This window comes from Lissotriton helveticus, chromosome 8, assembly GCF_964261635.1.
Source record: "Lissotriton helveticus chromosome 8, aLisHel1.1, whole genome shotgun sequence".
Taxonomy (NCBI): Eukaryota; Metazoa; Chordata; class Amphibia; order Caudata; family Salamandridae; genus Lissotriton; species Lissotriton helveticus.
This window is the reverse complement of record NC_136069.1, coordinates 1,296,004,322-1,296,025,669: the sequence shown is the minus strand read 5'-3', so window position 1 is coordinate 1,296,025,669 and position 21,348 is coordinate 1,296,004,322. Positions and strand designations below refer to the sequence as shown.

Here is a 21,348-nt window from a genome sequence, read left to right as displayed (position 1 = left end):
ACTACCATTAATATTACTTCATGTGAAGGATTGTCTAGGGCTAACACTTGTTAAAGTATGGACATAGAAGGTAAGTTCAGTCTCCTTCTTGAATGCCCAAAGAAAGGGCAACACCCCCCAGTAGCCGATGTGCCAACCTGCACTTCATAGTCACCCCAGTAGCCATGGTGCCAACCTGCACTTAATAGTACATGTCAAAGGTGTCAAGTAGCTCCTTATGCAAATTCCAGTTAGGAGGTAACAAACCTCAAAGGGTAAATAATCTCATTAGCCATATTGTAGCTCTTGAATTAAGATATAGATTCATAAATATGTTAGAAGCAAAGCACCAAACTCCCTCTGACACCAGGCAAGGGGAAAGAGACAACCAACAATATCCAAAAGTAGATCCAGGGGAAGGTCAAACTGCAAGAAGCAAAGATCATGACTAAAAATAGTAGCAAGAAGGGAGCACATTTATTGTGACCTAAACTATCACTTATAAATGCATCCTTATATGTGCTTTAAACATGAACTGACTTCACAGGTAAGGAATGTACTTCCTCTAGGATTAGGAACATCAGAGCACACTCTCGGAGAGACCATCATCTTGAAAAGCTTGTCCATGTCCCTTTCTTGACACTTGGCGTTGGTTTAGCATGTAGAGAAGAGGCTCGTGTTGACATTCTCGCATTCCTGCCTCGTCCATTTACACCCGAAGCTCCTCAATGCTAGTGACCATGAGCGTGGAAACTCCTCCGTGGTCTACACAGTGAGGATTCTTAACTACTTGCTGAGCATGGCCTCTAGAAACATGCTATCAGACTGCTCAAGGAGTGCTCCATGATCTGTTGAATGCTTGCTCTCTCTTGGCACAGGTATAACAGCACTAAAGTCTAGAGAACAGATATGATATCCTGTGGTATTTTGGTCCAGATTTAGAAAAGGATGACAATATACAACCTTCTAAAAAAACAGTAACCACGTAAATTCCTCCATAACTGTAACGTCCACGGGAGGATTCTAAACAAAAGGAATTAGTATCACTATGCTACAGTTCCCGATTTTTCAGAAAAACATGGGGGCATATTAGCAAGCATATTTTTGCCACTTTAGCGGCCCTTTTCGGCGCTAAAGCAGCTATTTCATTATCGCGCTATCATCAAGGCCTTGTTAACATGCATTAGCGCATGTTATCTTGTGATATAAGCCGGTTTCGGGACTCATCACAGGCCAGCGATATATATCGCTAATTAGATCCGAAGCAGGCGTTCCTTACAAGAACTCCATTTAATATGTCGCAAACACAATGTCTCTGTATTAGCAACCCGCCCTGGACCCTCGAAGCGATTAAAATGTACACCTGAAAATAAGCTGATTTACCCTCTCGCCAATGGAAGGTGGATTGTCAGCTTAAGTACACACTTGCGTATCAGCAAGCATTCCAATATCGCAGGTAGTTTATCGCAGGATTCAGACTGCTATCGCTGGTTTCCACCGATTTTTCTGGATTTTGCATCGCCTGTGAGCGACGCGTTGATAATACACCGCTAACAAGGCGAGAAAATCCATGCGGTGATACAAAAACACGCGCTAGCCTCATTTTGTGATGATTATCGCAGATTGTAGATAATATGCCCCAAAGATAGCTGAGGGGATCCAGCTGTACCATTCTTGAAAAGACATGAATTTTGTGACTTGGAAATGTGCTTCATCCCATTTGGTGTAAATTGAAGGATACAACTCCTGCAAAGCCAGACAACAATTTACCAGGTTCCCAATTATTTTTCAGTCTGAGAATGTCTGGGCTTCATTTAGTGTTTATATAACTTTAAATATGAAGAAAACTCAAACGTCTGAAATTCTTTCACAGTATTAACACTGTGTTGGAATAAATTCAGCTAATATGTTCTACACCATATTTGTAGTTTCCCCAAGACACTGGAGGTTTCCTTGAAAATTCCAAATAAGGCCATGTGACTTTTAGTCTCTCATACTGCTCACAGTTTGTCTGCGGACAGCATCACGGTTAATTTTGTATAGAGTGTTCTGTAACGTATAAAGATGGAAGCTCAGTACATCTTAAGTTGGTGACTGATGATGGATATTAGAAGAAGACTTCTTGCAAAGCTAAGATCTGCAGAGATGTCTGGCTGTGGCAATAATCAAGGTAGAGAAAGTGTTATAGTAGTCTTAACCAAACGCTGAGACCCTATAGCACTACCTCTCTCCAATTGACTATATATGTAAGAGATTAAAGATCCAGATAGAACAGCACTAAAAGTCAGATTTGTATGGGATACAATAGATCCTTTCTCTTTGATCTTTGACTTCACTTCGAAGAAGCAGCAGAAGAGTATAAGCAATCTCCTGAAAGAGCAGACTGATGATGGGTGCTGAAGAGTAAAAGGAAGTCATGCACAACCAGTAACTAAAAGCAAAATTCACATGCATTTTATTGATTTGACGTGCGGTATTTAAAGACAGCGTACATATATTTTAGATGTAGCTGAGTACTGTACACTGAGGGGGGGGCATCTATGAGTTGTACAAGCAAATGATGCATTATTAAGAAAAAAGCTGAAATTCTTGGAGGTGAAGAGGGGTCTTGCTCAAGGATGTTGTCATTGGGATCAGAGATGACAGTGGAAAAGATTTCTAGAGGGTTTTGAAGGAATAGAGCATATTTACAATGTCTGCCTTTGCTGATTAGGACATTATGTGAAGGGTGTCAATATCTAGTTTGTAAATAATGCAGGATAGGTCTCCATCTAATCCAAATTTTACGTTTGAATAGTAAAATAATCATTTCTAATATTAATGTGTGGTAAATAGTTTAGAATATATTTTAATCTCTGGTTTTGGCAAATAACATTGATTCTGACCACGTAAAGCTTTTAAGTGTAGGTTTTAATTGAGAGCAACAGGATTCTTTCTATAGAACCTGTAAAAATATTGCTCTGTTTCAGAGCACGTTTATTACTAAGGAAATAAAAGTAAAAAGCTCATACTTACAAGACGTTTTGGCTAGCATGCGCAAAATAACTGTAGTTACCAATGGCTGTCGATTAAATGTACGCTACTCATCCTAAATGAAAATTCAGGGTTGGCTCCTCCATTGGAGCAGAGGACCGTCGCCCCACTTAAATGCCCTCCAAAGCCCCAGAGGTAAAAAATAAAATGGCAATGAATTACCATTTTATTTTTCGGGATGATGAAAAATTAAATGGTAATTCATTATCATTTTACTTGTCATCATCTCGTTCTGAACCGAGCGTCAGGACAGGGGCGGGGCCTGCTGAGTGACAGCAGGGAGGAGTGATGGGCAGAGGGCTGCCTTCGCACTGTTTAAGGTGCATCTGTCTCTTTGGCCAAGTGTCTTTCGACAGCCAGCCAGACATGCACACTTTATACCTCTCTATCTAGCTGTCTTGTGACAGCTAGGTTGAGAGGAAGTGCCGGCCCCCTGTGCGCTGGGAAGTTCCCACCAAACTGGGTGCTGCTCACATGCTGGTTAACTCAACTTGAGCATGCCAGGATTGGTCGAGGGGGTTTGTTTGAGGCCTGCACTGCAGTCCCGGCAGAAAAGGTCAGAGTTAGAAGGACGTTGTCTATCCAGAAAGTGTTTTTCTTTTTTTTCTATATTTTTTTATTTTGTTTGCCCATGCTCGCAACCACCCATTTGCCCGCCCCCTCTCAGTAGATGCCAGCCGCCACTGTAAAAGTGGTCCCTTTTCCCTAAAAATAGTTAATCAGTCCCTTTGAACAGACCTGTAAATCTTGTTACTCAGGTGCTCTGAATTTGGCCACATCAAAAAGACATCCGGAAGTATGAGAAAGATGATTTTCTTACATCATAACAAAGTATAATACGCTAACTTTTTTATTATAACATTTGTTAACAAAAATATGTTGCGGCATAAACTGCAATACTGTGTTAAATCACAACTAGCGTATATCTTTAAAGTCTTTCTAATGGCTGCATAAAAAATATAGGCAGTGCTGAGTTAGTCATACTTACCCCGTATATTTCCCTGGAGTATTGGTACTTCGGACCCACATCATACACCAAGTAGAACCACACAAACAGGAAGGCATTGATTGCCAGCCACAAGATCTAGAAGAGAATTAGTCATCGTTATACTTAAAACTCATTAGAATAATAGCAAGGCTCGTAAGGTTTGACTCTGTGTTGTACTTGTGTTAGATGGGTTAGACACATCTGAAAAGAAAAAATAAGCTAATTGAATGAAAAACAAATTGAATAATTGGGACACTCTTACTCCGCAGCATCACTAAAGAGAAAAATCCTTGTGGAGTGTAGTTGCATGGAGTGTATACCCAAAGTAACCTGGCAATCCGGATGAACCCTCTCTCTTTCCGTACTTTTCCCAAGTTTCACAAAAAAGACCAAATACAACTGTCACCTGCAGGACTGCCACAGATCTCCATTCTGTAACTTAGACTTAAACATCAATCGAGCATATGGTACATCAGTACATGCAACTACAGTAACCTCATCCACATCACACTGATCGTCACTCTCAAGCCACACTCTGAGTGCACTTTAGACTTCATGTTTGTTGATGTAGGATCCATAATACACCAAGGACATGACTGACGCCATCACACCCATTGTATATATGCAATCTTCAGTGAAGAGACACAATTTGCATCTCTGGCCTTATTGACACGATCAAAGCAATTCGCTGCAATTGTCATTGCAGAGACACGGATCACTGCTACCTCAACATGGATTTTAAAGATTCTTGTCCCCATTGGCTATAGAAAGTAACATATTGAAGACACAGAGAAGATGTGTTGGTTGCGTCATTATGGGACCTTCTCACCCTGGATGGTAAAAAAAAACCACCACTTTCATCTTCATGGAGCTCCTTTTGTCCATCTCTGATTCCATCATATTAATTAGCTTATTTATCTATAGACCTCCAAGAATAAGAAAATCCTTAATCAAGGAAATTCCGAAAATATACAATTTATCAGCCAACAGCAATACTCCAATGATAACTTTTTCAGGGATGATAACTGGCAGAAGTCTTCACCACCCAACCGGTAAGGGTTTGCTAAACGTCAACACCATATGCCTGAATAGCCCACTTTAAATATCTCAGTTTATCACTATGCAGACCCTTGAATGTCATCCATTGCTGACAATTGAACCGGCCAGACCAGGCTAACATCCCAATCCTCATCCACCACATAGCATCAAACATGCATTAACACCAAACAGTCCCATTCCTCCAGGGCTGCCCTATTGACACTTTCAGGTAATATATTTTCATATTCCTTTTCACAACTTGGCAACATAGTCATTGTCAATAACCTGATTTAATCACTGAGCCTCTTTCTTAAAAGCAACATCGACCACCCGGCACCACTTAAAGGGCTCTCGTTGAAATCAAAGCATCTTACTAGTAGAACACACAAAACCAATACAAAACCTGCCTCATCATTTTTTTTTACATAACTCTCCAACATTGGCAATGCCTATCTTGCTCAATGCATCTCTCCCAACACACTCAAATCTTGACAAATCCTTTTGCTACTGAAAAATCAAACCCCATCCCTGATGACCAGACTATCTTCGGCTCAATAATATATATGTGTTCCCTGGAAAGGTAAATGAGAAAGCAGCTGTAGTCTGCATGCAAGACCAAATTATTTATAACTCCTATATGATTACCAGCCTGGTTGCAGATCTCACTTAAGCACACAAGCAATGATCATCAAAGCTGTGGACAACTCCAACTCACAGAAATAGGTGGCTCCCTCATTATGGTTTTTTGACATCTCATCAGTTTTTGAAACCTCTGAATACCAAACCGTCTTCAATAGCCTGTTAACATGTATTACATTCGATGACACTGTTTCTCCTTGGTTATCCATCTGTCTCTACATCTCCGGGATAGGTTCTTTTAGATCCCAGCAGGTACTAGCTACTTGCAAAGTATTCCAAACACCTATCTTATTTTCCAACATTTGCGCATCACCTCTTCGACTCCTCCTGGCCGACTACAGAAACAAAATTCACCAGTATACATGAACTTTAACAAGATGGCTCCACTAGTGAGGATATCACCCAGCTCAGAGACTGCCTGCCCCTCATCTGAGCCTAAATACAAAGACCAACCATGACCAGAATTCTTCATGCGTGCCGCCAGAAATATCACAGAAGGCAAAATCTAGAACTAACTCTCCTAGAAGACGGTAGACAAAATTATGTCTACACTGGTACAAATGCTAAATCTCTTGGAAAGATTACATACAGTAACCTGTACTCAAACAAGCATTTCTGTGAAATTCTGACTTCCTGCTAGTTATCAATTCTGTCCAGAACTATACAATGCCTTCCCAATTGGCATAACAATATCATCATTAAAGGCATGTTCCTCTTCTACTTTGGTGGTGGTAACGCCCTACTCACAGTGGTACCCAACTGTGAACTATCTCCTATGAAGAGCCTTTCACATGCTACCAGGCTACTTATCCCTAGACTTAAGAAGTACAATTGCATTATTCCCTCCCATCCTGCTGACCACCTCAAAGATCTACATCATATTCAAGACCTGCTGCATAGTATGCAAAAAGGTGAAACTAGTCTTGGGTTGTGTTTCGATTCATAATGGACCTGGTTTGGCAGCTTGGGCAGCACACTTCTTATTGGAGCAGGTTCAATACAGATTAGTTTATGGGTGGGTCTAACAATGAGGTGGGATTGTGGGCAAAATAAAAAAGGGAGGCCCAGGGTAAATACCAGTTGGTGAGATTAATTTAAGTATCCTACAATCACTTTTTGGTATACTTAAAACTGATGCCCTATGTGTGATGGGTATGCCAAGATGTATATCCTGGGCACACTTTGTCACTGGAACAAAGTTGTACTCAACTGACAAGCCCTAACTAGGATGACACCAGTGTTGGCTTTTCTCTCTCCCTGCTTCCCCCATCTCCTATCATTTGCCCTGTCTCCCTCTCATTTATCAAACTATATCTCCCCACCACGAATCCTCTGGCCCCATCTCACTTGTTAATCTGTTATGACCCCAGTGCTCTTAGTGTTCAACTAACTTAAAATGCGTTTTAGCCATTTCAAGATGGCTGCCTGTGAAAGCACAAGTTTGTGCACGCACAGCCATGCATGGTTGACATCTTCAAATGGCTTTTGTTTCATGTTAACAAATATCATTCAAAGATGGCCACTGCAGATGCATCGGATTCACAATGGCCATTTTCAAATGGGATATGGAAAACAAAATAGTATTCATAGATGGCTACTGTGCATGCAAGCACATCCACCATGGTCATTTTGAATCAGGATTGGTTAAAAATAATACAGTGCATTCAAAGATGGCAGCTGTGGATGTGTGCACATTGACACAGAGGCTATGCCGGATCAAACAAAGCATTTTGGAAAGTAAATAGATTGCAAATTGACAAGCGTATGGCTTCAACAATGCTTGTTTACAGTAGGAACTTAAAAAGTTATATCTTCAATATTTGTTTTTCTACTAGACCTCACATGCAGTTGCTATTTTCTTTAAATAATACCCACTGCCTATGTGTCTAAATGATTTTTAACTACCTGATCATCATTTGTAGATTTGGCTGTATGAGCTTCTCATCCCAAAAGGACAACATTATGAAATCTCTAACCTCAATTTTATTAGTAGCTGATGTTATATACTCTGGTTTTACGTAATATAATTTGATACCAACAAAAAGTAGAATTGTTGCTTGTTAATGAGATACCCACATTCTTAGCCCACATGTGAAACCCTAAATGTTATGTTGGCTTGACCGTAAAAAAGGAAGCCAAATGTCAACTCCTAAAGGTTTCCTAATGATTCTCCACTACTCGCTTGAAGGCCCACTCCAAGAATCTTCTAAAGCATATCAAACAACAAAAAACATACAACTCACAGTTAGCAAAGTAAAAACATGCATCAAATCAGACGTGGAAAAGTCAGAACAACTGCATCAATAGGAGTGTAGAGGCAAAGATTCACTTCCTACTGTCAAGGTTATCGTTCTCCTGCCAAAACTTTTACAACTTCTTCTTCTCCTTGTAATAAAATGGCTGCACATAGCATTGGGGCATTACCGTCCTTCATCAACCACTTATTTGAATGATGCAGACTCCTGTGCCTAGGTGACTATTCTAAGGGGGAACACAAGTAAATCTAAACACGGAGTAGTAAAGAATAGCCAATCAAACATACCTGATTCTAACTCCCCTTTGTTTAATCAGGGGTGATCTTATATTTTGTTTCTTGGGAAGGCCCAAATGTTATAAATGTCTTAATACAGCAATATAGCTAGTTTGGGTGCAATACTAGTTTTTGAACAGGTGAAATTTAACTAATATATGAAGTAGAAGATGGTCTAATCTAAAGTGAAAACGGTTTCTCTTTCTGGTCTGCTTTTCTCACATTAAGTTGCCTTGGGAAAATAAATTGTTGTGTTTGTATTTACACAACTTCAATTTTATTGGTTACTCATTTTTAAGTCGAACCCAACAGACAATACAAGCTGTCTGGTTTCTAAACAAATATTGTGGGTTTACCCAAACAGTAGAGCTGCTTGCAGCCCACCCATTGCTTACCATTGGTCAGCTTTACTTAAACATATTTGCTTGCTTTCTGTTCAATGGCGTTCCATGTGTCAGCCTGTCCATCTTGTGTTTGTCTTTGTGATGGAACAGAGCATCTTTACCATCTCGTTGATTGGCTGGCTTGTATTCTTCGCCTGCTCCCTTTAAGGAAACTGCTTTTTTCTTTTTGCTTAAACACTCCTTGAGAGTGCATGTGTTTTCCAGGAGTTTCCTTCATGTGCTTTTTTTCCCCTCCGTGCTACTCCCTCCCACCCATGTGCTACTCTTCTTACACCCACACTTGTGTTGCTTTCTCACAGTGTGCTTCTTCCCCCAGGCAGAATAGTTGTTATCTAGTCACTAGTTTTCTTCCTGATTTTTAACTTGTATTTGTCCTGTTTGGGATCATTTGTTGGAAGCTGAAATTATAGTAAACACACTATTGTGTTAAGATATCATATGAAAGCTACCCTGCTCAATTTCCTGTTACTTCTTCAGAGTTGTCAATTGAGATTTATACCCTTAAATTTCTTAACAGCTTTCAGTAAGAACTAAGATAGCTTGTGATCTTAGGCTACCTTCACTGCAGAATGTCTTTCATATAGAAAGAAAAACACAACTTGCTGGGCACATTTAAAATAATTATTTTTAAATCCCACCATTTGTTGTTTATTTTTATTTTCTCATGTTCACTATTATAGCTGATTTTGCATAGTATCATGCCTCCAAATTACATTTCCATCTCCGTCTCTCACGCTTTCCTTCTCTGCTTTCCGGATTTGTAACGGGCCGCTGCAGTCTCTGCGGCGCAGGGTCCCGGCCTCAGCATGCAACCCCCCCCCCCCCCCCCCATTACAACTCAATGCCACCGAATCTGTGAGCTATGGCAGGCTCAGGGGCCCCTCATCACAACTACTCGGGGTCCCTTCGTTTTGCGTCACGCCACAGCACAGTGTCGCCCCCGTGTAGGGGCGACAGTCAATAAATCTGCCAGGGTCACAAAGAAGGTCACCCATGCATGAGAGGCGCCGTGTGAGCTCTAGCCTTGGCACCTGTTCCAAATTTGGCGGGGGAGGTCAAACCCGGATCCTACATTAGAACACGTGAGACGTTAATATGCCTTTTGTAATTCGTGACTGCCCCACCCCTGCCAAATACGGATTACACAAAACAGCCAGTAGGGGGTGCTAAAGAAGATGACGGGATTGCAAAAAACGTCTGGCCTGCACAAAGAGAAGATTGGATCCAGGGCAACACGGAAAGTCACCAGGGTGTCCACGTGCCTTCGTTTGGAAATGGGCCATGGGAGGGGGTCTTTTCAGTTGTCAGTCTCTTTGCATACGTCTTTCTGAGGGAGGTGTTGTTCACAGTTCGATTACACAACTGCCACACCCTCCCCGTTCTGAGACAAGCCAGGCTGCCTCATTCCAGGTCCCCTGTGACAAGAGGCGTGCTTGTGAAAATCAGCGAGTTTTGGCTGGCAAAGCCAAGTCAAGGACACAGGCTGCGGCCTGCAATTTAGCTGATTAAAAGAAAAGGCACTAGAGAACATAAAATCTACTGCTACATGCCGGGCAGAAGTGCCAATGATGGTGTGAATATCAATTTCACTGGCAAAGCCATCCACATGTTAGGCATGCGACTGGCCCTGACCCGGCCCTAGCATCTTTTCAGATATACACCCTAGCCATCAGCACTTTTCTATTGGCCAGTCCATCTGTTCCTCCTTAAGGCATGCTTACGAGTTTCTAGTTCGATTGTGATCCCCGTCTAACACCCTTGTGCGCAGGGCTTCCAATTAGAGAGAGTTTAGAAGTTGCCTTAAAGTTTTGAAGGGCAAACATGTTGGAATTCACAACCAGCATATTTTGGCTAAGTGGTAAAGCCAGGATTAAAACTCGAAGTCCCGAATGCCATGGCTAAACTGTTCCCACTGTACCACGTCTTGTGATGGAGATCGGGTGTTGGTGATTGCCCACCTTCGTGAATTGCACACCTTGTCAAGCTTTTTTTTATAGCTCTTGCTACGTTAACCGCGTCTGATTCTAAGCACTCCTAATGTGTCCAGATACAAGATTACAGGTTTGTAAAGATTGGGAGGCAACAGATTCTATCGCATTGCAGTTCAACAATCAAGTTGCTTAATTTGTGCATTTGATTTGCCAGAAGTAGAAATAGCAAGCATAACACAGTATTGTCAAAGCACTCTTCTGGAAACTAGGGGCTTGTTTTAGAGGGCAGAATTGAATGACACCCTCAGAATAACTCGTAGATGCTCTGCTCGCCCTACGAGAACCTTACATCTCTCACACCTGAACCGTCACTGCTGACACCAATACAGTCCTCTGACACGCCTTGATGGAACATGCTTTCTGGCTACATGCTTCAGTTCAGATCATGGCAAATGGTACAAGCACGTTTTCATCCACTTTTCCCTTTCTATAGTTTCTCATGGGTATCACAATGAATTACGTGTTGAGATGTTTGTTATTTAGGTTGCCTTTCGGCACAGGGCATTCAGTCGGTAGTGCAACATTTCACCTGCACTCAGAGTTTTTCTTACCCCCTCTTTCTAAATGATATTGCAGGCACAGAAACATACATATTCATTGCATCGAGGTCACTGCTGAGACATTTTTACACATTCGTGAATCAAATCATTAAAAACGTTCACCACTGTGACCCTGCCACGTCATTCCCACCACTTCACGCATAAGTTTGAACACTGGCAACAGTTATAGCTAAACGGCTATAGTGGATTTTGCACTAGGCCTGAAAGGCAGTAATTAAAAGTGAACCGCTGGTGTACTCACAATCACAACGATGGAGATCCCCTCGTTCACAATCCAGTTGCTCATGTCTGCTGTCACCGTCTGTCTGCCCGCACTGCCCGGGTCCTCTCTGCAGCTGCAGTTCTTAAGACTCGCGAGGAAGTGAAAATGGGCACCCTGCTGTTGCAGATTTCCCCTTTTCCTCAACACGAAACTATCACTGCAGTTGGCTAATGGAAATGTTGCAATGCTGTGAGGAAATCTTTACGTTGCTTTTGAATCCCTTTCTGAAACCAGGGTGTCGTGCTTGATTGCCCCAAAGTACCACGCGCGCCTCATTGCTGTATGTCTGTAGGTAATATGATATATTGCACCCCCCATCTCTGCACGTAAAACTGGCATCAGGAATGTAATACAGGATATGCGCTTATACAAGCTTGGAGTCCAGGGTCGCATACTACCTTTTATGTACCTTCGGTGGAGTGTATAGTAATACTAATGGGCTTATTTACAAGTCCCTTGCGCCGCAGGTACGTCACCTATTCCCATATTAAAAGTGACGCACCGGCGGTGCAAGGGGCTTGTATTTGACAAGAGATTCGCCCTTTTAAGCCTTGAATAAGCGGCCTTGAATCTTGGAAATGATGCAGTTTTCAGGTAGAATGTATGTGTTTTGGGGAATGCTACCGCCTGTAAGTTAATTCTACTGGGGCTGCTTCTCCACAGGGGACGGACGGGCCTCGTGCCGCTGTCTCGCGAGAGTGCTTTGCTATGTGGCTGCAAATTCTTCAATGACGCAGCAGCTTCACTATTAGATCACGCTTCTTGAGTCGTGACTCGTGATGTCCCACGCCAAAGATTGCATAGAGTTTGGCCCGAGAAAGGATAACGGCATTACGCATGTATTTGTGCTACATACAATCTACATTACAATGGCTATCCCCCTACTAAGAAGATATATGCTTTGAAAGTTCGAAAAAATGATGCAACTCTTAGGGGGAAAAAAGCCTCTCTTTTGTTTTTGGAACTTCCTACTGTCTGCGACTTAAATGTGCACCGTGGTCATTTTTCGACACTGTGTGGTGGTTTGCAAAATAGTGTATCATTTTATTTATAGCTATTTGGGGGCAGGGCGGTACACGTTTTGAAAAAGGGGAAGACAAGGATGTACTCGTATTTTTCCCTTTTGTATAATTTCGTTTTAATGCGCCATATTTAGGTACGAGCTGTGGCTTTCTTTGGTGATATCATAATTGTGATTAATTCATCGTCCTGTAGCTTTCCATCACATATTTCCATTACAGACAGATCGTAGAGGCTTGTTGCCAAAAGTAAATTATTTATAAGGACCTTATGTTAAGTATACTGTTACTTACAAAAGGTATTATTTGGTCTCCTTTGGGAACTAAGCAATGGGAACACGATGGTTCTTTTTTAATCACTGTTTTCATTGTTTATGTCAAGTTGAAGGTATGCCATTTATAGGCTGATGACACAGTCAGATTTATTTTTTGACTTTAAATCCATCTGTCATGTCTTTTCTGTGTTTAAGACTTTATAAGGTGAATCACACCAAGAGGGATAAATGCTGTCACACTACTGTATATCCGCCATAATATACATCAATCACTCAATAAAAATACTGCAGAAGCATCCCTACCGAAGTTGTTGGGATGTAACTGGACCAAATGCGAGCAATATTCAAAAAGATTAGACCGAAAAGGCTCGCCCACATTGTTGTGGCATGCTTCATCCTTGGCTAGTACATCCCACCCTGATAGTATAGTTCCCTCAGGGCTGGCTCAACATCACAGCGAGGAAGTCAGTAATTAATAGTGCTGGATAAGTTTAGGATTCAGATATCTGTTAAACATGCCTCGGTGTAAATCCAGAAGGTTTTCCTTTATTCAGAGGGTACGATGTTCAGGTTTAAAAGGATTCATAATGGTTCAATTTGAGAAACAACGTCTCATTCATCCCTGTGCCAACATGTTTTGGTCCTTGAAATTGCCAGTACAGGATCCAAGGCCTTCATCAGTGCAAGAATGGATTCGCACTGTCCCTGCTCAGTCATTGTCTGTGCAGGAAAAACGCAAGAATAAGTCATACCTCGAACTATTCTATAGTTAATACCCAATACTTTAGGAATAAATGACCCAAAGATCTCAGCGGCCGGGGAATCCTCCAGTTACCAAACATTCATCAAGGAATGAGTTTGACAGGGTACCTATTCGCGCCGCCTGCAACCTTGGGTCAGTCCCTTTGTTGATAAACCTCTTTTTGGTAAATCAGCAGCTGAATAGCCAACACTCGTGATATTCCACTTGATTAGGGTGACCAGATTTTGAGGACCAAAAACCGGGACAGGCAAGAAATAAAGGTAGGACTAAAGCCTTTAGTCTGACTTCTATATCTGACCTGACCCGGTTTTTGCAACCCTTGTAAATATGTGCCTGTACACAGTAATACAGTAGACGTGTAACTGTGTATGTATATATATATATATATATTACCTACTGGCAGTCGCCAGTAGGTAGTTATAGCTAGGACCTATTATCCATAGGAAATCCGCAACATTCTATTGAGAATAACTTTGGGGTCCCACCAGGACCCCCAAGGCCCCAAAAAAATATTAACAAAAAACGGGAGGATGCGCGCAGGATACGCGCATCCTGCCGATAGAAAAGAAAAAAAAAACGCGTTCTCCTGTGCTAAATGTGCTAATTTGCCCCCAGGGGGCCCAAATCCCGGGGGCATAATCATAAAAATAGTGTGGGGGGGTCCCAATCCCCCCCACACTGACCCGGGGACCGCCACCCCCGGGGCTCTAACTTAATATATGCGGTGGGCTCACGGGCCCCCCCGCAGCCCCGGGGACCACCACCCCTGGGGATTGTTTAAAATGGGTGGGGGGCTCTCAGGCCCCCCAGCCCCGGGGATCGCCACCCCCGGAGCTTCAAAACATTAAGTGAGGGGGGCTCTGAGGCCCCCCCAGCCCCGGGGACCACCACCCCCAGGGCTTTTACAAAATGTGGGAGGGGGGCCGCGCGCCCCCCCTCCTGGAGCCTTGTCTAGGCCCTGGGGACCGCCCCCCCAGGGCCGGTTCCTGCAGTGTCCCGGGGTGCCCACCCCCGGGACACTGTAGTTTGCAATGAAAGGGCGGGAGCCTCGCAGCTCCCACCCTGTCATTGCAAACTGCTTTCCTATTACAGGGGGAGCAGCATGTTAGCTGCTCCCCATGTGGAAAAGCAAAGCCGGCTCCTGCAGGATGCGGGGAGACGGCTGGGACCGTGGGGGGATTGGGGACCCCCCCACAGTCACCAACGAAGTGGGCCAGCCCCGGGGCTATTAGTGGCCCAGAGGGGGGGGCACACAGCCCCCCTCCCCCCAAAAACCAAAACATAAAAAAAAAGAATCAGCCCGCGGGATGAGGTCCCCGGGGCTAGAACTGGCCACAGGAGGGGGGCAAGGCAGCCCCCCTCCAAAATAACAATTTTAAAAAAAGGGCCATGCCCCGGGGCAAATTATGGCCTCAGGAGGGGAGCCACGTGGCCCCTTCCCGATTTTTTTTTTAATTAAAAATTGTGGGCTGGCCCTTGGGGATGGGGCCCCCAGGGCCAATAAATTAGAAAAATAAAGGGGGATACACAGTCCCCTTCTTTAAAAAAAAAAAAAAAACGGGATCAGGCCGGAGTCCACGCCCCTTCCTTGCACTGCTCTGCAATATCATGTTCGCGCTATATAAAACGTAATAAATAAAATAAATAAATAAATAAACGCACCCCCTGGCGTGTTTGCAGAGGGGGAACAAATTCCCCTTGAACACTGGGGGTCCCTTGTGGCCAACTAGCCCACCAGGAAACTCCAGTATGCGCCAGGGGGCTGCGTTGCAGAGAAGTGTTCAGAGGCCACACCCCTTTTTACACCTCTCTGCAACGCAGCCTTGTGGCCCTTACTGGAGGTACCTGGTGGGTTAGTTGGACCCCAGGGACCCTCAGGATTCAAGGGGACGTAATCCCCCAACTTAAAACGCGCCATGGGGCGCGTTTGCACAGTGATGAAGGTAGGGGTCGGGGCCTGAGGTTATATGTGTGCAAACACGCCCTGTGGCGCATTTTAAGTTGGGGAATTAATTCCTCTTCAATCCTGAGGTCCCCTGAGGGCCAACTAGCCCACCAGGTACCTCCAGTAAGCGCCACAGAGCAGCGTTGCAGAGTGTTGTAAAAGGGGCGTGGCTTCTGAACACCTCTCTGCAACGCAGCTCCCTGGCCCGTACTGGAGGTACCTGGTGGGCTAGTTGGCCACCAGGGGACATCAGGATTGAAGAGGAATTAATTCCCCAACTTAAAACGCGCCACAGGGCGTGTTTGCAGAGATGTCACCTAAGGCCCGCCCCCTTCCTTCACCATTGTCCAAACGCGCCCTGTGGTGCGTTTTTAGTTGAGAAATTAATTACTCTTCAATCTTGAGGGTCCCTGGTGGCCAACTAATTCACCAGGTACCGCCAGTATGCGCCAGGGAGTTGCGTTGCAGTGAGGTGTTCAGAGGCTATGCCCCTTTTTACACCTCTCTGCCACGCAGCTCTGTGGTGCTTACTGGAGATACCTGGAGGTACCTGGTTGACATGAACAGGTAAATTGAAAAAAGCACCAACCAAATGTAGGTCCAAGGAGGAATCAAAAAATGTTTTTTAAACAGTGTTGCCAAAACAGAAATTCTGGAAGGGGTCTTCGATGTGTGAGAGTCAGAGTCAAAAGAAAATCTTTATTCTGTAGCCAAACGAGTTTGCAAATCAGGCATCGATAAGTCTGTGGGGTAAGTGTAGTCAGTTTCATCAAGGTGAGTACCAGGCAGTGAACTCAGTAAAGGACTCGAAACTGCAGGCATCTCGAGGGCAATATCAGGCCTTGGATCAGAAGCCGGGGCCGAAACAAAATTTCTCAAAATTGAAGGACATGAGACTGCCGGTGTCATACTTAAAAGAATCGGCCAATCTGTGTATTTTGACATTGTCAATGGAGATGTACCTGTTTTCTTTACGACCTGGAAGTGGTGGTAAAATGACTGTTCTTGGGCCCTTCACTCCAAGCACTGGAACCAGAGCTCGATAAGAGGGACCAAATTCTTTCTTGTTTTCGATCTTCTTTCGAACCAGTTCACCAACTTGGGGTAGCCAGCCAACTACCGGAATCTGCAATGCAGTTTCAGTTGTGCAGGGCAAATTTTCCTTTGCAAGACTGTCTCTCGTCTTTTGTAGATCCTGTAAAACATTGAAATGTTCATCTACGTCAAAGGAGGCAGCAACAGCCGCCTGGTCTAGACCGTCAAGGTCCGGTACGAACATCTTGATACCAAAGAGCATTTCGTATGGGGTCCGCCCACCCAGAGACCTTCTAGGGAGATTATTAAGGGCACGCTGCACGCTATTGAGGTGGTCTAGCCAGTTCCTGCCAGTGCCTATAACCCTAACTGTCAAAGACTGCTTTAAATCATGGTTCATTCGTTCCACAACACTATTACCCTCAGGTCTGTATGGAGAAGAAAACTTGACTTGGACCCCCAACGAAGCCATGGCATCCTTGTACGCCTTAGAGGCGAAAGCAGGACCCTGATCCAAATGGAAGGTACCACAGGCAAAAATCCCTACAAAGATACGCAGTTCGTGAATCAGCGCTGCGGTGTGGCCACACCCATACAAAGCGTGTGCATGAATCAACTGCTACTAAGATATACTTATATGCAGTATCAGAAGAAAAAGGACCGCAGTGATCTAAATAAACACAGCCAAGTGGTTTATTAGAAATGTACAACTGTGTCTGGGGTGGACACGCAGCAGTCGAAGGCTTAATCTGCTGACAAATGTCACATTGAAGGACATAATCACATGTCTGTTTGGACAGCCCCCGCCACCAGAAACGTTGTTGTAACTGAGAAACAGTAGCCAAAACGCCTGAATGAGCAGCCGCAACACCTTCGTGGGCAGCTGTAATCAGTGGGGACCTGCGGTCCGCGTTGGGAATCATTCTCTCACCAACGTCAGGTATTTTCACATAAGGAATTTTATCAGGACTTAAGTGGTATGAATACTTCGAAGGGAACCCCTTAGGATATTAACTTCCCTTCTCAGTTGCGGCTACAGCCGCCAAGATATCATCATCAATCTTACTCTTGGAACGTGTAACGGCTGCAACCCAATATATCGATACTGCTGATTTTGCGGCCTCATCGGCCAAATAATTGCCAACAGTGTGAACTCCCACACGCTGATGACCGAGAATGTGAATTACATACACGAGTGGCAACTGCTCTTTAAGATCAGCCACCCGGACCCAGATCATCTTATGTTTTATTGTGCTACCCTTGGAATCAAGAAAATCATTCTGAATCCAACACAACAGATTTTCATTGTAAGACTGGACACAGTAGTAAGAATCACTCACAATAAGAGTAGTCACACTAGGATCAGCGTATTCCAATGCAAGAATTAGAGCAGGAAGCTCTGCCAATTGTGCGGTGCAGTCCCCTAAAGTCTGCGTGTGCACAACCGTGGACTTGAATTCATCATTCACCATGGCACCTACCACAATGGCGCAAGCTGATACGTATGCGTGCTTAGACCCATGCGCAACTTGCGCTGAACCATCAGTGTAAATGATACAATGGAAATCCTCCAAAGGCCGCATAGTCAATGGCGCAGGATGAACAAATTCATACTGCAAAAACTCTTGTGACTGTAAGGAGGCATCAAAAACAAACGTGACATCCGGAGACGTCAGGGACGCAGCCCATTGTATCCACCGTGGGTGCAAAGCTTAAGAATTTGGTACACTGGCTTTCATCACTGCTTCAAGTGCAGGATACGGGGTAACAGCCAACATGCGTTTTCCCTGCGACAGTGCTCGTTCCTTGAGAATCGCCATTTGCACTGCTGTCAAAACGTTTTCCACAGTGGAAAACCACATTTCAGCTGAAGTGTACAAGTGTGACTTGTAAGCAATAGGTACTGTGTCACCTTCATTAAAAGTAAGGTATGTGAAACCCACCGCCCCAGGGATGATTCTTATCACCAGGTTGGTGTGGTTATCACGAGTCAGTAAGAATTTAGATTCAAGAAGATCAGCTTGCACAGATTGCAAAATGGCTGAATGTTCTGGCAGCCAGCAAGATTTGGTAAAAGTTGGTTGTATCAAAGCATACAAAGGTTTGATATGCTGGGCATATTCGGGAATGTATGTACGCCCAAAATTCAAAAATCCCAGCAAGGACTATAATTTTTTCAGAGTTGTAGGAGTGCGCAGTTGTGCGCATTTCTCCAAGAAGTGAGGAGCCAATCCTCGACCTTCATTGTTGAGCTCATAGCCCAGAAACAACACTGTGTACTCTGCAACGTGAGATTTTGCAAAGTTGAATTTGTAACCGAAGTCCGCAAAGCTACAAATTATGCAGTCAACGCGACACAGATGCGCCCAAAGTTCGTAGTCTGTGAGATAGATGTCATCCACATACGAACACGCATCTGGGTCAACTCTGTCCAAGAGAGTTACAATGCGGGCGGCAAACACACCTGGACTGTTTTTATAGCCCATTGCTAGGCGTTCAAATAGTCATTGTTTGCCGCCACAGGTAAAATTGGTCCATTGGGCAGACCCTCCAGCATTTTGCGATTTCTCGATTCACGAAAAAATCGTGAAATCAGCTGAATAGCGCGATGCCCGCAATATTTAGAATTATTGCTGCGATATTTACAGAAAAGCGTTAGTAAAACAATGTCCTTTTAAAGGCTGTGCGCGCACACGTCACTACGTGCCGCCGTTCAGCCGTCCAGTACCCCTTCCTCCAGCAAGATCGAAGCATTTAGCCTACGTGGCTTTGATGTGCAAATGCGCCCCTTAACTTCGCCTACTGGCGCCTCGCTGCAGTCAGTCCTACACGAACAGGGTTTTGCTCTCATGATGCCAGAGACTCGGAGAAAGCCTCGGTCGGCTCAGGCTCCGGCAGGATGTTATCAATTTCCTGCCGCCCAGGCCCCTAGGAATTGCTGCTGACACCGAGCGCTAGTGTTCAATTATAGGAGCATGGCAAGGCGGCCCATCCTTCCTGACCTCGACATGTGCTGTAACCCTGCTGTGTGTGAGGGGGAGGGGGAGGGGGCTGGGACACCTGGACACCGGGGTTTGTGTCTGGTAATAGTGAGTCTGACAGCAGGTGCTGAGTGTCTTCAAAAGGCACACAGCATGGCTCTCAGGACAGTGGTGCCAATATGATGAGCTCCTCTCACCAGCCGGGACAGTCTTTAGATGGGGAGGGGGAGGAGAGGTGTTAGAACCATACAGAGAAACGCTAATTAATCCAATTGTAAATTAACCATTGACTGGGTAGCTGAGACTCGAGGTTTTTTTGGAGCCGTTTCCTCACAAGGATAGTTACTCAGAGACGAGTGCAAATCTTTGGGGTAAAAAACTAAGGACGGGAAGGTAGTGAAGTAAGGGGACAGGGTGAGGATAGATTGCGAAGCCTAAGGGGGAACTTAAAATTGTAGGTTCACCATCATGGTCTGTGGTAATTGTGATCACACGTAGCGCGCATATTCTCAAAACCATATTTTATGAGGATAACTGTGAGGTATTGTTTTTCTCACAGAGATCCTTTTGTTTGCTTGTGGAACTTATGCAGCACGGTGCTGAATTCCTTTAGTATCCAGGAGTTTTCAAGCAACAATAAACAAGCATTTGCAATGCAATAGGTCTCGTATTAGGAAAGTTTGAGCTATTGGTCTTGTAAATGACAAATTTTTCATTTAGGTTTTGTTTTTGAAAATAGCGAAATTAATAGCTTTGTCATTTACCATGCCAATAGTTATAACTTTCGCAAATGTGACACCTATAGCATTTGTAATGCAATATGTGTTGTATTTACGTGACTTACATGTATTGATATTACAAACAACAATGTTATGCTATATTTTGTTATGCTATGTTTTGTGGTGTTTAATTATGCTATGCTTTGTTTTGTTATGCTATGTTTTGTTATGCTATGTTTTGTTATGCTATGCTAAGCTTTATTTTGTTATGCTATGCTATGTTGTGTTTTGTTATGCTATGCTATGCTTTGTTGTGTTTTGTTATGCTATGCTATGCTTTGTTGTGTTTTGTTATGCTATGCTATGCTTTGTTATATATGCTATGGTTTGTTGTGTTTTGCTATGTTTTGTTTTGCTATGTTTTGTTATGCTATGTTTTGTTATGCTATGTTTTGTTATGCTATGCTTTGTTGTGTTTTGCTATGTTTTGTTTTGCTATGCTATGCTTTGTTATACTATTCTATGTTTTGTTTTGCTATGCTTTGTTTTGTTATGCTATGTTTTGTTATGCTATGGTATGTTTTGTTGTGTTTTGTTATGCTATGCTATGTTTTCCTATCCTATGATTTGTTTTGTTATGCTATGCTATGTTTTGTTATGCTATGCTGGTGAGGGTGGGTGAGGGAGGGTGGGTGAGTGAGTGAGGGTGGGTGAGTGAGGGTTGGTGAGTGAGGGTGGGTGAGTGAGGGTGGGTGAGTGAGGGAGGGTGGGTGGGTGAGTGAGGGTGAGTGAGGGTGAGTGTGTTAGAGCGAGGGTGAGAGGTTGTTTATCCTATGCTTTTTTTATTATGCCATGCAATGTTTTGTTCTGCTATGCTGGTGAGGGTGTATGAGGGTGAGTGAGTGAGTGTGAGTGAGGTTGAGGGAGGGTTTGTGAGGGGGTGTGATGGTGAGGGCGAGGGTGTGATGGTGTGTGAGGGTGAGAGGGTTGGGAGGGTGAGGGGGTCTGAGGGTGAGGGTGTGAGGGTGAGTGAGGGTGTGTGAGGGTGTGTGCGGGTGAGGGTGTGTGCGGGTGAGGGGTGAGGGGGTGTGAGGGTGAGGGGGTGTGAGGGGGGTGTGAGGGTGAGGGTGTAAGGGGGTGTGTGAGGGGGTGAGGGAGTGTGGGTGTGTGAGGGAGTGTGGGTGTGT

At 44.0% G+C, this 21,348-nt stretch overlaps 1 protein-coding gene across 2 annotated transcripts in view; it reads right to left on the bottom strand.

Annotated features, from left to right (window-relative positions):
• CYBB (cytochrome b-245 beta chain) overlaps nucleotides 1-11,609 on the bottom strand; it is a 113,961-nt gene extending 102,352 nt beyond the window's left edge. The window contains exons 1-2 of one of the 2 annotated variants that reach the window (XR_013599948.1): nucleotides 11,404-11,538; nucleotides 4,001-4,096 (exon numbers count right to left, since the gene is read on the bottom strand). Coding sequence is in view for 1 of the 2 variants with exons in the window: in XM_078658259.1 (XP_078514385.1) it covers nucleotides 4,001-4,096; nucleotides 11,404-11,448 (141 nt within the window). In the remaining variant the exon portion in view is untranslated. Of the gene's footprint in view, nucleotides 1-4,000; nucleotides 4,097-11,403 lie in introns of both variants that reach the window. The other variant, XM_078658259.1, reaches the window with a different exon arrangement.
• Between the last annotated feature and the right edge of the window lie 9,739 nt (nucleotides 11,610-21,348).